General features: G+C 40.0%; 1 protein-coding gene across 2 annotated transcripts in view; it reads right to left on the bottom strand.

The window, feature by feature from the left end:
* The window catches only part of TRPC6 (transient receptor potential cation channel subfamily C member 6), a 102,291-nt gene that overhangs the window by 36,902 nt on the left and 48,635 nt on the right, over window positions 1-16,754 (bottom strand). The window contains exon 2 of one of the 2 annotated variants that reach the window (XM_026073786.1): window positions 2,370-3,144. In XM_026073786.1, the coding sequence (XP_025929571.1) occupies window positions 2,370-3,056 (687 nt within the window). In that variant the 5' untranslated portion in view covers window positions 3,057-3,144. Of the gene's footprint in view, window positions 1-2,369; window positions 3,145-16,754 lie in introns of those variants that run through there. The other variant, XM_026073784.1, reaches the window with a different exon arrangement.

Raw genomic sequence — 16,754 nt, 5'->3', positions numbered from 1 at the left:
ATTGTGCACTGCAGCATACATTTGAAGGACACTTCTTGCTGACATTTGAAGATCATGATTTTATTTACCCTTATCATAATCTTAACTTGTATGGCTCCAACTGCGGTAAAAGCAGTTATACAGTTGCTACAAATCAGACATGGTATTTAATTCAACATTGCAGTGAATTTAACAGGCTGCATTTATGAAGTATAAAAAATGTTTTTCTGTTCTGCTCTAAATTTACTTCCCTTTAAGTTAATCAAGTCCTTTTGTTTGTATCTTCAACAGCTGCTAAAGGGAAGGAAATAGAATATGTGGTGTAAATATCTTCTCTGAACTGTACATACAAACACAGAAGTCATAAGGATTTCTGCCACTGACCTCACGGTCCAGACGGTCCAAGTCTGGAGCAAGGAAGACTTAGCCTTGGTGAAGGAAGATCAGGTTAGGGAACACTTCCACAAACAGGACATATGGAAGTCCTTGGGACCTGATGCACCTACGAGTGCTGAAGGAGCTGGCCAATGACATTGTGAGGACACTCTTGAATATCTTTGAAGGTTGTGGTGAGCAGGGGATGTTCCTGAGGACTGAAAGACAGCAAATGTCCCTCCCATCTTCTGGCAGAGCAAAAAGGAGGATCCAGGGAACTACAGGCTTCACCTTGATCCCTGGGAAGGTGATGGAACAACTAATCCTGGATACTATTTCCAGACACGTGAAGAACAGGAAGGTGATCATGAGCAGTCAGCACGGATTAATGAAGGAAAAATCATGCTTAAYCAACCTGATAGCCTACTACAATGAGATGCCTTGGTGATGAGGGGAAAGCAGCGGATGTTGTCTACCTCAACTTCAGTAAGGCTTTTGACACTGTCTCCCACAACTTCCTCATAGACAAGCTGATGGAGYATGGGCTAGATAAGTGGTTAGTGAGGTGGACTGAAAACTGGCTGAACTGCTGGGCTCAGAGGGTTGTGATCAGGGGCAGAAACTCYAGCTGGAGGACAGTCACTAGTGGTGTTCTTGAGGGGTCGATACTGGGTCCAGTACTGTTTTAACATCTTCATTAATGACCTGGATGATGGGACTGAACGCACCCTCAGCAAGTTTGCAGATGATATAAAACTGGGAGGAGTGGCTGAAACACTGGATGGTTGTGTTGCCAGTCAGAGGGATCTTGACAGGCTGGAGAAATTCCTCAATAGGAACCTCATGAAGTTCAACAAAGAGAAATGCCAAGTCCTGCATCTGGGAAGGAATAGCCCCATGCACCARAACAGGCTGGGGGCCAACTGGCTGGAAAGCAGCTTTGCAAAGAAGGCCCTGGGGATGCTGGTGGACAAGTTGACCATGAGCCAGCAATGTGCCCTTGTGGCAAAGAAGGCCAATGGTATCCTGGGCTGCATTAGGAAGAGTGTTGCCAGCAGGTTGAGGGAGGTGATCCTCCCCCTCTACTCAGCACTGGTGAGGCGACACTTGGAGTGCTGTGTCCAGTGCTGGGCTCTCCAGTACAAGAGAGACATGGACCTGCTGGAGCAAGTACTGCGAAGGGCCACAAAGATGATTAATGGACTGGAGCTTCTCTCATAAAAAGAAAAGCTGAGAGACAGCTGGCACAGCCTGGAGAAAAGAAGGCTCAGGGGGGATCTTATCAATGTGTATAAATATCTGATGGGAGGGAGTAAAGAAGACAGGGCCAGACTCTTCTCAGTTGTGCCCACTGACAGAATGAGAGGCAATGGGCACACATTGAAACACAGGAAGTTCCACGTAAACACAAGAAAACACTTCTTCACTGTGAGGGTGGTTGAACATTGGAACAGGTTGCCCAGAGTGGTTTTGGAGTCTCCAACCTTGGAGATACTCAAAACCTGACTGTACTGGACATGGTCCTGGGCAAACTGCTCTAGTTGACTCTGCTTGAGCAAAGAAGTTGGACTGGATGATCTCCAGAGGTCCCTTGCAACCCCAGTTATTCTGTGACCCTGTGAATTTAGCTTGCATAAGTGACCAAACTGTCTCACTTCAGTCTTTTCTGCTTCCCCCTCCACTGAGCCAGCTTCTCCCCTAGCTGCTCAGACTGAACTTCACTAGCCACAGGGTTGAAGTTCAGGTTCTGCCTCCTTTACTATGCTGCCTGACAGGAAATGGAAAATGAGTTCACTGGCACCTTCTACCTATGCGGCACAAATTACAATCAGCACACAGCAATAAGTTCCCAGAGATTTAAATCCTCCATTCATTAAGCAAATACACGTTTATCCACATTATCTTGCTAATGTATGAAGATAATGCTGATCTCTTACTGTCCAGGGAACAGAAGAAAGACCTTTAATTGAACTTTATAACTCTGTGCCTGTCAGAGCTGGTATCCCTCTACTCACCTTAAATTCTTTTTCAATGTTGGCAAGCACYGCCAACTCATTGCTGAGTTCTAAGGCAGTCATTACTGGGTCTTCACTGGACAAAGACAGATAAGCAGGGCTGGCCAGACCTTTGTAGGCATTGATTCTGGACCTAGAATGGCTGAAAGAGTCATGCTTTTGCTTCTGATTGCATTCACTGCACTTGCAGAAATAGTCATGTGGCCTATCGATCCGAGCACCTTTCCTCAGCAGAGTGTGGACAATCTCATACTCATGGCAGTGAGCAGCCAGAATGATTGGTGTAACATCATGGGAAAATCGTGTTCCATCTTCATCATATGCATAGAAGTCATCATGCTGGAGCTCCGACTGACTAGGACTTAATGCAAGCCTCTTGCCTTCAGCAAATGCGGGGTGATTTAGGATGGCTTCTACTATCCGAACGTAACCTTTGCTAATAGCCAAAAGCAAGGCATCCCCAACCCGAGACAGGTTCTCCTTCTTCAGCAGAAGTTCTGTGATCTCCAAGTGCTCATTGGCAACTGCCAGCTGCAAGGCGTTCTGCCCCATATAGTCCACACAGTTTACATTGAGTGAGGAGCATTCTTCCAGCATTTTACGAATCACTGGAATATTTCCATATTCTGCTGCATCCAAAAAGCGCTCCTCTTCAAGAGAAAGACTTGTTGAGCGGTCATTAAACATATATGCCGGCCCTCGACTGGCCTGCCTCCTCCCCTTCTCCCGGAGAATGGTCTGTCGCCGTAGTGCTAGTCTGTTCTCATTGCTTCGGCTGTGTGGAAATAGAAAAAATAAGGGAATTAATTTATTGTATGCCAGGGTATGTGCATTTTAAATAATAATTAATAACAACATTTACTATCATTTATCTGCTGCAGCTTTTTAATGAAGTAGGGAGACCAGAAACCCTGACTTTGCTGCACTTTGTAACTGCTATTGCTACACAGGTCTGAACCAATAGTTAACTATATCTTATTTCAACAAAAAAACAGCTAAATCATAGGTTAAGACTACACCTTTTTCCTTATTTCCTCCTCCACAGCTTTTGCATAATTTAGTGAACTGAACTGGATGCTGCTTTACATTATTGCAGGGTAAGCAGGTAGAGTAACAGTTTTACGGGTAAGGCTCTTTCTCAGGTTTATACAGAGATCCTTCTCTATTTTTCTAGTACTKTTCTATCTACCTATACTTTTCACCTTCACATCATCATTTCATGTCCCACACTTCCCTCTGATACAGTCACTTCATGAAAAAAGCAATTCTTACTACAATCTGCAAAGGAAGATAACTTTAGAAAAATTTTACATGCTAAGATCTCACCTTCTGGTTAGAAAAAGAGTATTTTCACCACAAATCATTCAGCAAAGTTTGAGAATCTCTTCAGGAAGTGTGATACTACCTTTTTTTCTGGATTAATGTACTATTTTCTAAAAATATCTTTCCCAGATCTAACAAAGGTATTTTGAAGGACTTCACTGGAACAGCTGTGTATCAAAAGTGAACTTCAGATCTCAAGTTTAYTGTCTAAATACAAATTTTAAATACAAAGATGGCCTTGAAATTAGTAATGAAATGAAACACATGCAATGATTGCCTCAGTCCAAAGACAGTCAGTATCAACAGCACATAGCAGTGAGAATAGCCCACGTTCCCAGCTGGTAGGAGAATCTGTCTCAGTGACCCCACACTAGTGCAGGTGTCCTCAGGTGGCCCTTTTGCCCATCACCTCCTCAGGAAGCTCTTTACTTGGTGTATTTTGGTGCTAAGTMCCTGAGATAAACCAAAGCTCAGACTGAAGACAAGTCATGGTGGGAAAGAGTCAGCAATCACCTGTGAGGGATGATGGATTGCACAACAGGCCACAAGAACATGGAAATTCTTTAAATTCACAACTGTTTCAGAAAATCAGGCTGGCTGACTTTGCTTGTTCGTATTATTCTTATTGTCATCACTACAACAATTATCTAACCTACGTTTTGGCTCATGTTTCTTCTCTTCCCCTTGCTGATGTTTTTTGACATCTATAGCTAAATTTTCAGCTACAAATTAAATCTACATCATAAAAGCATATTTCCTACAATTGTATGACATTTGCTACCTCTCGTCTCCACCACCCTTTTAATTATTACAGTTCACAGCCCTGATATCGTATTAATCCTTCCACTTAGTGGCTTGCTACTAAATCTTGCCAATTCTTGCTTTATATCTCTGAAATGTGAATTACTCTTCTGTTTCTCCTACTGAACACTCATTCACTTCTCAATCACCTTGATTATTAAAACATAAAATGAACCATTTCAACAGAGGTTGTTCATACTAAATTTGCTGAGGATAGCTGAATTATCCGCAGTGGTTTTTCAGCATAAAATACGCTACATTCTCTTTAACAAGAAGAAAATCTAATTCATCACTCAGTCAACTAGGATCCCAGAAATTCAACTGCAAATCATTTTTTCTCCTAGAATTACTCTGCGAAACTACACAATATTCACTACAACTTCATCTTTTTTCTTTTTGAATGGTTGCTTAATGATTCTTTACATACATATGCTCACATATACTTCAGTATTTTCAATATTTCCCACAAAATAATAACCAAAGGCAGTATTTTGTTCATTAAATAATACTTAATAATGAATATAAATTTAAATATTTAAATGACACAGTCAGAAAAAACAAATCCTTTGAAATGTGAATCAAAACATCTTTACAAAAAATAACGAAGTTGGTTCCCTAAACATAAATGGCTTAAATATTCAGTGAAGTAAACCCTGTGGTCAAGGATTTTAATCGGGCTTCATGCTTCTTGAGTCTTGCAGCTCCTTGAAAAAGAGGAGCCACATAAAATCATAACATTTTGACAGAAAACGTTTATCTAGTTGAGCATCCCCAACACATTTTCTTCATCAAATTCTTTCAGGTTTCCTTATGAATAAAGTAAAATAAAAAAAATCTTTCTTTTTATTTTCCAGAAATGTCTCCAGTTTACACAGTGTGTAGTCTAAAGTGAGCCAAAAAGTCCTCTTAACTCTTTTGACTGTATTGACTTATTCTATATTGACCATAATAGACATCTGGGAGGGTGACTCAGGCAGCTTGAGCTCACTAGGGTATTGCTATTGAGCTCCGGTTACTGTTCCAGAAACACAGAATAATTCAGGTTAGAAGATACCTCAGCAGGTCTCCCATCCAATCTCCTTCTCACAGCAGGGTCACCCATGAGAGCAGACCAGGTTGCTCAGGGCTTTATATAGTCAGGTCTTGAAAAMCTCCAAGGATGAAGACTGCACAGCCTCTCTGGGCAACCTGTGCCACTGCAGGACTGTCCCCACAGAGAAAAAAATTTTCCTTATATCCAGTGTCCACTTCTCATATTTCAACTTATGCCTGGTGTCTTTTGTCCTCCTACCATGCACCACTGTGAAGAGCCTGGCTCTGTCTCCTCAAAGACCTCCCTGTAGGCACTGGTGGGCTGCTGTAAGGTGTCCCCAAAGCTGTCTATGCTCCAGGCTGAACAAGCCCAGCTCTCCCCGTCTTTCCTCATAGGGCAAGTGCTCCAGCTCCAATCATCTCAGTGACCCTCCACTGAACTTGCTCCATTTTATCAATGTCTTGTATTGAAGACCTCAAAACTGGACGCATTATTTCAGATGCAGTCTAATAAAAGCCAAGTAAAGGGGTATAATCACTTCCCTAGATTTACCAACTACACTCCAGTTGATACAGCCCAGGATGCTGCTGGAAAAGCATAAGTTTTCTGCGTATCTGGTGTATTTGTCAGCCCTGTCTTGGATGTTCCAGGGCACCTTCAATGGAAGTAAGTGTCATGTTTAGGCAATGAAGCTGTGCCCACCCCCACAAACTGACACACGTCAACACATACATGCAGATACCTAAATTTAGATGTTTTAATCTAGAACTGAATCTCACTCGCCATTGTCCTTGAGTATCAAAATTCTGCAATGCTTGGGAAAAAAATACATTTTTTATAGTGAAATGAACTAGAGTTACCAAAAAAACCCTCAATTCTAATTGCTTTTTGGGATCTGGGATCTTATTGGATTGGATCTTATACATCTATTACATGTATGCATCTACCAAATTTACTTAAACATGATTTATTTTTAGAGTTTTATACAAATTTAAGGTTCTCTATTGTAATAGAACAAGTTTATATAAAACAGATATCAAAAACTGAGACTGACAGTACTGTTTTAAAGACTTTTTACAAATGTGATGTCCTGACAGTTCACTGAATTGTGGATTGCCACTGCTTTTTTTAAGAGCTATTTAGAAAAGTGTACTTGGTTTAGATTGTTGTAAGATATTTCAAATTTTTTAACTATTGTTTTTGTATACAGCATTTTAATGACTGCTAATATTCTTTCTTTGATGCTTTTTACCCTTTTTCCATTCCATAGTTGAGTGTATAAATGCAAGAAGTTATTAAAAGCATTAGAGGGGGCAACCTTAAAAAAGTACAAAGAATAAAGCATGGTTTGGTCAAAAACAGCACTTTAGATGAAATACAGATAAGAAATGTGACTTTTAAAAGTGATTAAGAAGAACAGTTTTAATATCAGCACAGACAAATATAGCAAGATTACAAGATTCAGCACATGAATACAGGAAAACTAGGATACATATAACAATAAAGAACACACAAGTTTTTTTCTGAGCTACGGTTCTACAGTTCATAAGATTTATATTTATTGCTAATAAAACCAGCTTGCTTTCAAAGTAAATTTGCACTTAAAACTAAACACTGTCCTGCTGGCATTTTGTGTTATGTTTGACAGAAGAAGAAAAGTTGCTCTAATAACCATTTAAAAAAACCTATTTGCTACAAAATACCAAATAATTCAACTTTTTATTATGTATTATAGTTACATGTAGCTATAACTGTGCTTGCATCATTTTTGATTGCTTTGATATTATATAGTCAACAACTTATTTCCCATATTTCATTTTCCTACTTCTTTCGCAGTAGGAGATATAATGTRGTGTGAATTCCACAGAGTTAAGCAAGCCAGGGTAGCAAAGGGTGAAAACATCCATCTCTGCCTGAGAAGTCACCATGCAATTTGTCTCTGGATGTGAATAAACAATCTACTTTTTTTTTTTTTTCCAGACTATCAGTTGCTCAGTTTCATGTTAAACAAGTTATTTTATATCAAACGTAAGTGCTACCTCAAAAACAGAATGAAAGTTTTATTACCCAAATTAAATTTATTTCTTTTCTGTGTTTACCATGGAGTCATAGAATTTACAATTGAAAAGTAATAGCGCAACAGGTTACAGAGCAGGTAAATCACAAATTACATAAGTTTGTGTTTTCAGTTCAGTTAATGAAATTAAAGTAAAAATTCTATTATATCCTGGTCAGTTCTGAAACTATGCCACCACTTGCAGTATATTAACTCTTTCCTTACTTCATTAAGAATTTACTCTGCTCAAGTAAAAGCCATTGTAGGTGTTAATGTTTACTTAGCGTGAGTTTTGCAGCTGACTCGACTGGCAGCAGAAGCAGGCCATGACTAAAGTTAACAAGTGTCCATCATGAATTAATCTTTAATCCATTTCTTACTCTTAGCAAAGGAAAGTTTTTGAGAGATTATAGTTAACATAAACATATGCCAGCATACCAACTGCTACAAGTGCCTTATCTGTGCTTCTACTCACTCTCATCATGCTACTGCAATTTTCCTCTTGGTGGTCTCTTTAGTCTTCAAGATGTCATGACAACCACCTAATAAAAGTCATTGCAACATCTCTCACCACTGAAATCCCCAGAGGATGCACACTCTCTACTCCCTCTGTCACTCTGATTCATTCTAAAGACCCAAACAACCCTTTTTTTAAAAATACTTGTTTTGCTCCAACTGGTATCATGGTCTTGTACTTATCTCACTCACTGCTCACTCCATCAGTTTCTCTGCCATTTTTGCCTCGTGTTGCAGCTGTGTACATGAATGCTCCTCCTGCTAATATTTACTATCCACAAAGCCATCTTGCATCTCCTATATATCAGGGAAAGTGCACAAAGATTAAGTTCAGTTTAATGAGGTAATTCCTCTAACCCTTACAGTCAGTAAAGGCAAGCACACCATTAGGCAATGATTCACAGGAGGAACTTCATCACTTCTTAGATTATATACTGACTATAGGATGGTTAGCATCATTAACATAACATTAGCCATGTTGTGTTTAAGTTAGCCTAACATAAATAGCCTAAATTCCCTGTATCTTCCCAACTCTAGTGATAATAACACCTTTCTACTGCTTATCCATACCTTCTGATGCTGTCTTTTGGGAGCAACATAGGGACAATGTCTGTGCATCCAGGAATGGAGCTAGGAAAGCTAAAGTTCGGCTGGAATTAAAAGCAGCAAAGGATGTGAAGGGCAGCAAGAGGGCTTCTAAAAATATACTATCAGCAAAAGGAAGTCTAAGGAAAATGTGGGCCCACTACTCAACAGGCCAGGGGACAAAGTGATCATGCACATGGATAAGACTGAGGTACTCAATGCTTTGTCTCTTTTTTTTACTGTTAAAGCCTGTCCCCAGACTGCAAAGGACCCCAAGCCTAGTAGCAGAGTGAAGCATTACCTACATTAGAGGAAGACTAAGCTGGGCAACATGTAAGCCAGCTGGATCCACAATCCCCAAATCCTGCATCCAAGGGTACAGAGGGAGTTGGCAGATGTCACTGGGAGGTTGCTCTCAACCACCTTTGAAAGTGCATAGCAACTGGGAGAGGTTCCTGATGACTACAGAAAAGGTAAACACAGCACTCATCTCCATCCCTAGGAAGTCTGTGGAGCAAATTCTCTTAGAAGACACTTCCAGTACATGAAGGACAAAATGTCAACTGCGAACAGCCAGTATTGATTTACCAAGGACAAATCATGTGTGACCAACCTGACTGCCTTCTGTGATGAGATGATGGGCTCCCTGCACTCAGGGAGAGCAGTGGATGTTGTTTACCTTGACTTTAGCAAGGCCTTCAGCATGATCCCCCACAGTGTAAAGACAGGTAAATTGGCAGGATATGGTTTGGAGAGGTACATGATAAGGTGAGTGGAACATTGACAGGACCTTTGGGCTCAAAGGTGGCAATCAGTAGCACAAAGCCCGACTGGCAGCCAATTACCAATGGTGTTCCTCAGAGAACAATACTGGAGCCAATATTGTTTAATGTCTTTATTAATGACCTGGATGATGAGTGAACAAGTTCCCAGAGGATATCAGCAGGGGGAACAGTCGATACCCTAGAGGTTGCTATTCTGGGGACATGGATAGGCTGGAGAAATCGGCTGGTGGGAAACTCCTGAAGCTCATCAAAGGCAAACGGAAAGTCCTGAACAGGGCATGGATAAATTCCATGCAAGAGGCTGGGCCGACTGGCTAGAAAGCAGCTTTGCAAGCAGGGTCTGGGGGTCCTCAGGTTGAAYAGGAACCAGCATTGCTGGTAAGCTCAGRAAGTGCAGGCTAGATGAGTGGACAGTGAGGTGGAYTGAAAACTGGCTGAATGGCAGAGCTCAGAGGGTTGTGATCAGTGGCACAACATCTAGTTGGAAACCTGTAGCTAGCAGCGTCCCTCAGGGGTCTATGCTGGGTCCAATCCTGTTCAACTTTTTCATCAGTGACCTGGATGAAGGGACAGAGTGCACCCTCAGCAAGTTTGCAGATGAAACAAAACTGGGAGGAGTGRTTGATACACCAGAGGGCTGTGCTGCCATTCAGAGGGACCTCAACAGGCTGGASAGATGGACAGAGAGGAACCTCATGAAGTTCAACAAAGGCAAGTGCAGGGTCCTGCACCTCAGGAGGAATAACCCCATGCACCAGGACAGGCTGGGGGCCAACTGGCTGGAAAGCAGCTCTGCAGAGAAGACCCTGGGGGTGCTGGTGGACAACAAGTTGACCATGAGGCAGCAATGTGCCCCTGTGGCAAAGAAGGCCAGTGGTGTTCTGGGCTGCATTAGGAGGAGCATTGCCAGCAGGTTGAGGGAGGTGATCCTTCACCTCTCCTCAGCCCTGGTGAGGCCACACCTGGAGTACTGTGTCTAGTTCTGAGCTCCCCAATACAAGAGAGACATGGAGCTACTGGAGCAAGTCCAGAAGAGGGCTACTAAGTTGATGAAGGGCCTGGAGCATCTCTCTTATGAGGAAAGGCTGGGAGAGCTGGGCCTGTTCAGCCGGGAGAAGAGAAGACCGAGGTGGGGTCTTATAAATGTTTAAGTATCAGAAGGGAGGGTGTCAAGAGGATGGGGCCAGACTCTTTTCAGCAATGCCCAGTGACAGGACAAGAGGCAATGGGCACAAACTGAAACACAGGAAGTTCTGTCCGAACATGAGGAAAAACTGCTTCACTGTGAGGGTGACAGAGCACTGGAACAGGCTGCCCAGAGAGATTGTGGAGTCTCCTTCTCTGGAGATATTCAAAACCCACCTGGACGTGATCCTGTGCAACGTGCTCTAGGTGACCCTGCTTGAGCAGGGGGGTTGGACTAGATGATCTCCAGAGGTCCCTTCCAACCTCAACCATTCTGTGATTCCGTGATTGTGTTCTTTTGGCAAAGGCAGTAAACTGCGTACTGGGCTTCACTAGGCAGAGTGTTGCCAGCAGGTTGAGGGAAGTGATCCTCCCCCTCTACTCAGCCCTGGCAAGGCCACATCTGGAGTGCTGTGTCCAGTGCTGGGCTCCTCAGTGCAAGAGAGACATGCAGCTAGTGGAGTGAGTCCAGCTGAGGCCACCAAGCTGGTCGGGGGCTGGAGCACAGGACATATGAGGAGAGGCTGAAACAGCTGGGMTTGTTCAGCCTGGAGAAGAGAAAGCAAAGAGGAAACCTTATTGCTGTCTGCAACTACCTGTTCAGAGGGTACAGAGAAGATTGAGCCAGACTCTTCTTGAAGGTGCATGGTGACAGGATGAGATGCAACAGACACAAACTGGAACATGGGAAATACCAAATAGAAATTTACCAATACCAAATACCAAATAGAAATTTAGAAAGATTTTTTTCTCCATGAAATGAAACTTTGGGTTAGGCTGCCCAGAAGTGTTGTGGAAACTCTGTTGTCGAAGATTTTCAAAATTCTACTGGACAGGGACTCAAGCAACCTGATCTAAGCTGGCCCTTAGGGAGTTGGACCAGGTGACCTTCAAATGCCCCTTCCAACCTAAACTGGTCATAACACTCGTTGACTCTAAAATCTCATTTAGTCCCAAATAGCTGTGTTTGGTAACACTAAAGAATCTGATTCTGAATCATGTATTTTTAGGTAGGATTGTTCTAAAAAGTGCTGTAAATAAGAAAGTTTTATTATATCCACAGCCAGAAATGTAAGCATTGAACAACTGTAACTGTAACTGGAAAACTGCCAAGTTCAAAGGTTATATATACATATATAGCCTTAAAGTTGCATTTAAAAATTCTCACATCCATTATACTTATATTTGCATCCATTTACTTCCATTTCATTGATGAACAAAAATTGTTATGATTAGTCAGTATAACAGTCAGGTTGAAATTATTTAACTCAAATCATGTAAATAATCCATTTTAATTGTGATTTAAATCTGTAAGTAGAAGAAAACCTTGATTTAAATCATTAATTATAATATTGTTTGCTTTAATGTTTTTAATGCCTCTTTAAGAATCGTTCATTCTCAGTGGTTGGCAACCATCAAACCTTACCGATAAATAAGCTCATACACTTTTTAGACTACTTAATATTTCTATTTTTCATAAGGATTACTGTATTTGTATACTTTTGTAAGGGAAGATTAACATACAGACTACTTAATATTTCTATTTTTCATAAGGATTACTGTATTTGTATACTTTTGTAAGGGAAGATTAACATACACTGTTAAAAAAAAACAAAAACAAAAACAAAAACAAAAACCTGAAGTTTATAAAAGTACCTGAAATACATTAGAGTCATCAAGGGGTTAAAGCAGTTCATCAGAACTGGTTTGCACAGTAAATGTTTTGCATTTAAACACATATACATAAAAAAAGGAATATTATTACTTAGATCTGGCTAATATTTTATTCAAGGTTTTAGATTTTTTAGAATGTAGTCTCTCACAACTAATTTTTATTCATAGGAAACAGGTTTTCCCACATTTTTAGCTCCCCTGGGGCCTCTCAATTCTGAATAAGCTAATCATTGAATTGCAGTAGCAGAATAATCTGAAATGCAGAAACCATTCTATTGATCAGTATTGAAGCGAATGCCAGATCTTGGTATTTAGTCTTGAACTACTACTTCCCACACAATCTGTGCAGCAAGCATTTACTATTAAATATAATTTACATTTAAATATTTATATTTAAATTAATTTATTTGAATAGACAATAAACTCAGTGCATACCAAAATACTGCAATAATTTCCAAAACTCTCTGAAAAAAATAGATACATTCAATATAGACCATCAGATCTTATTTTAATTAAATATCAACAATGATATGATTAATTTAAAATACATATCTGCAAAATGTATTCAGTATAAAACATGATTGTGCTAGCACTGGATCCTAATACACTAAAAGGAAAAGGAACCCTTTGAGTTCAACTGGATCAAGGCCATTATTCTTGCCTGAGAGGCAAAGTTCAGTTTAAACTGACAAACCAGCTTCTCACAAACCAGTCAAAAACTTCATTCATTAAAATCTCCATCTTTCATCTTTCAAATAATATAAAACGAGTAAGTTTCTATTCCACCAATACATTCAGGATGATTTACTAAAACAAAGAGTAATCATTGCCAGTAAAGAACACTTAGAATTAGTCCGTTTGTCCAGTGGCATTTCCTCTTTCCTTGCCTGTGTTTAGAAGTAAATGATTGCTTAAATGAGAAATCAAGCCCATACATTCTCTAGACGGTAGCTCATCTTCTGGAGTAGAACTTATTACAGGCTGAAATAGAGCACTTTTGTATTGCTCACTGGAGTGTAGCATGTCTCTGATGGAGAGCTCTAGATTTTCAGTATAATCCATTTCCAATGGATTTTCCCCACATTGATGTATTTTACATGTATGAAATAAATTTCCTGTTTTGCCCATTTGCTATTATAGTTAATTAAAGTTAAGACTCTAATTAAAACTGGTTCTCATAGCAGAAGATTATAAATATATTTAATTGTAACAGAGGAAGCAAATTATACTACTTTATTATTTCTACTTAATTAGGTACATGCAGTAAATATCAATTCAGGAGTTTGTTAAGGAGCATATAAGACGTGGCTACCTCCAAGAGCAGAGAGATGAGTGTGATGATCCAGAATCTAATACTCTTACGTTCTTATCTTTATTTCACCATTAGCTAAGGCCTGTCCATTCAATTTTTTATCACAAAGATGATAGCATCTACTGTCACAGATTCTGGCCATCTACTTCTTGATGTATTTTCATTCCCCTCAGGAAACACGATGAGACACACCATTCCCTAGAACCACTCCATGGCTATACACAAAAAAGTTTGGCTTTCTGTCTTATATTAATCTATAGTTACTTATGATGCAGCCTACAAACTGAAAATAGAGACACCGTTCAATTTTGATCAGAACATCACAGCTGTTGATAACGAAACTTTTTATGACCAATGGAATCACATTGCCTGTTACCTAAGAACAGCAGGCCCCAGCCCAGCCTGGTGCTGTTACGACGCGCAAGCCTTATAGGAGTATCAAAATTAAACTTTCCCAGAATGTAGGTCTGAGTCCTTTCACATTTATGACCATGGGAGATTTGCAGAAATCATGAGGTAACATATAACTTTGCTCTCCAAAAATCTTGAGTCAAGAAATAATATTTACATCTGGACTACAGGCCTTTTTTATGAGGTAAAGTCACCGGAAAAAGAGCACCCTAAAAATAATGAAGAGGACAGTAAGAGTAGGGATTGGAGAGCAAATCTTCAGAAATCCTTGAAGGACACGAAGGGCACAGAAAGGGTGGTGAACAAATATGACAGACCCTCTGTAATCTGTGGGAAAATAAATTCTAACTAGCTTGGTATTTGCCAGAATCATTTTTAAACATAGTGTTTCTCAAAACAGCACATGTTTTAGTTGAATGAGTATGATAGATTAAGTGGAACATGGCTATAGATTTCTTCACATATGCACAGTTCTTCGGAGATTCCTGCACAGTAAATATGGCATTCGGGTATATTATAAATGCTGAAAGCAACAGTAGCACAAGTTTTCTTGAATTTTGAAAATGCTCCTATCAGGGCTGCAACATAAACGTAAAGGAAACACAACCGAAGCTATAAATTGCACAATTACTTAAGGCTAACTGAATAYTGATGCAAAAGAATGCCAGGTGAAACCCCAGCCTTCCCAGACACACGGATAAACATACGTTGCAACAGATTATTAATGCACTTCTTTTGTGAATACAGTCTAAAGGACTGCATTAGTGTCTTACTAAGACCCAGCAAGACCACGCCTGGCATACGTGCATCATTTTGGATACCATACTACAGGCAGGAGTTCTACAAAGTAAGAAATGAAACGAAAGACAGCAGTGGGGCTTACGCAGCCTCCACTATATTTTCTAATCCACATAATAATAATAACAACACATAATAAACATAATAATAATAATGCAAAATAAGCAAAATAATGAGCATAATCATGGTGATTTTGCCAATTTTATAGGGTAGTATTCAACTCATCTCACCCCTACCACAGGGAGAGTAGGATTCTAATTTAAATTAGTCATCTTAGCTGACTCTGTAGATAAAGGAGAAGCAATTCTTCTGTCTACCTTTAATATTTATTTTAGGATAGCATAACCTTTCATGTGGAACACCTACTTTTTTTCCATTGTTTAAAAAAGACCCTAGTTGATTAAGTGAGATTAAGGCCTCCTTTAATGTACATAATTTAGTAAGAACATAGAACGGAGAAGGATCATTGGGTCAAGCCCCTTACAAGAACAGATACCATCTCAAATAATTCCCATAGAAATCTCAGGCTGCCTCTTAAAGGAGACTGCTGTTGTGCTGGGGTTTTATTTTCTCTCACTAATCCTACTGAAAGATCAGTCCAGAATCTGACTGTTCTAGTGGTTAGAAACCTTTATCTAATTTGCAGACTAAATTTAATCATGGCCAGTTTATACCCATACGTTTATGAAACAGAATTGCCTTTTAAATTAAGTAGTAGTTTCCCTTGACAATGTTTACCTGCAACATGCATACAGATAGCAATGACATCCCCTCTCCACCCTCACTTTGCTGAGCTGAATGAAGCTCATCTCATTTCTTGCAACGTCCATGCAGCTAAGTCTGCTGCCGAACTAAACCGTCTCGATCAAGCATGTGTACCTGATCTACAGAGCAATCCCCTGGGTCAATGTTTGCAGTAAGACCATTAGCAACCGTTTGGTGTTAAAATGTACATCTCTGGCTATCTCACCAGTGTCTTCACATCCATGAAATCCTTTGGGCATTACTGATTTCTCTGTGAGCCCGCGAAAAGTCTTTTGCCTTAGCTGACTTTCCTTAATCAGGTATCGGAGACTAATTTATAAGTGTGCTGTGCTGAAAGAATCTATTTTGACCCTTCACTGCCCCTGAGGACACTCATTTTCACTATGAAGAGGAGTAGAGCTGGAAAAGTTTGGGAGTGGGAAATAGCTGTGAGCTTCCACAGCGGCATAATCCAAACTCAAAAGCTTTTAGGAGAGTCTGTAATAGCAATCAGAGGCTGAATGAGCTTGCGTGGGGACAGGATAGGCTCCTCCATTTTTTCCTTTATCCATGTAAAAGGGTTTATTATAATCTGAACTTCAAATACTTGAACTACATGCAACATAAGAGTACTCTGTTAATTCATTTAAACTTGACGTCTTGCTTATCTTCAAATATTTATTATCTCTGGAGGAAGACTAGGCAGCTTTTTAGGAAATTAGAACATATAAACTCACAAAATCAAATTATGCCTCTGTCTTCATGAGCATGCTTAAGGAAGAAAGAATCACACTGAGTCCTTTACTTAAGTATACTCACACATAAACAGACATAATGTAGTTTTTCCAGGAAAGAAAAAAAAAAGTGTACTCATGCATACTGTCAGCAATGCAAACCTAGGGGTTGGAAGCAAGGCTAAGGAAAATGGGGTTTGAAACTGCCAGCAGCATCTTAAAGAAAAATATTGAAGTCACAGATAAAAAYAATCTCAGTGCAAAGGAAATGGAGGAAGTAGAGTATGTGACCACACTGGCTTAATCACAAGCTCCTGAATGTCCTGAAGTTCAAAAAGTTTGAAAATTGGCCAACTACAAAGCATGAGAATATGATAAGCATGCATCATCAAAAAGACATCATGAGAAAGGTACAAAATGAGACATAC

The sequence above is a fragment of the Apteryx rowi genome, unplaced genomic scaffold, assembly GCF_003343035.1.
Source record: "Apteryx rowi isolate R43461 unplaced genomic scaffold, aptRow1 scaffold_378, whole genome shotgun sequence".
Lineage (NCBI taxonomy): Eukaryota > Metazoa > Chordata > Aves > Apterygiformes > Apterygidae > Apteryx > Apteryx rowi.
This window is presented reverse-complemented; position numbering and strand designations above follow the sequence as displayed.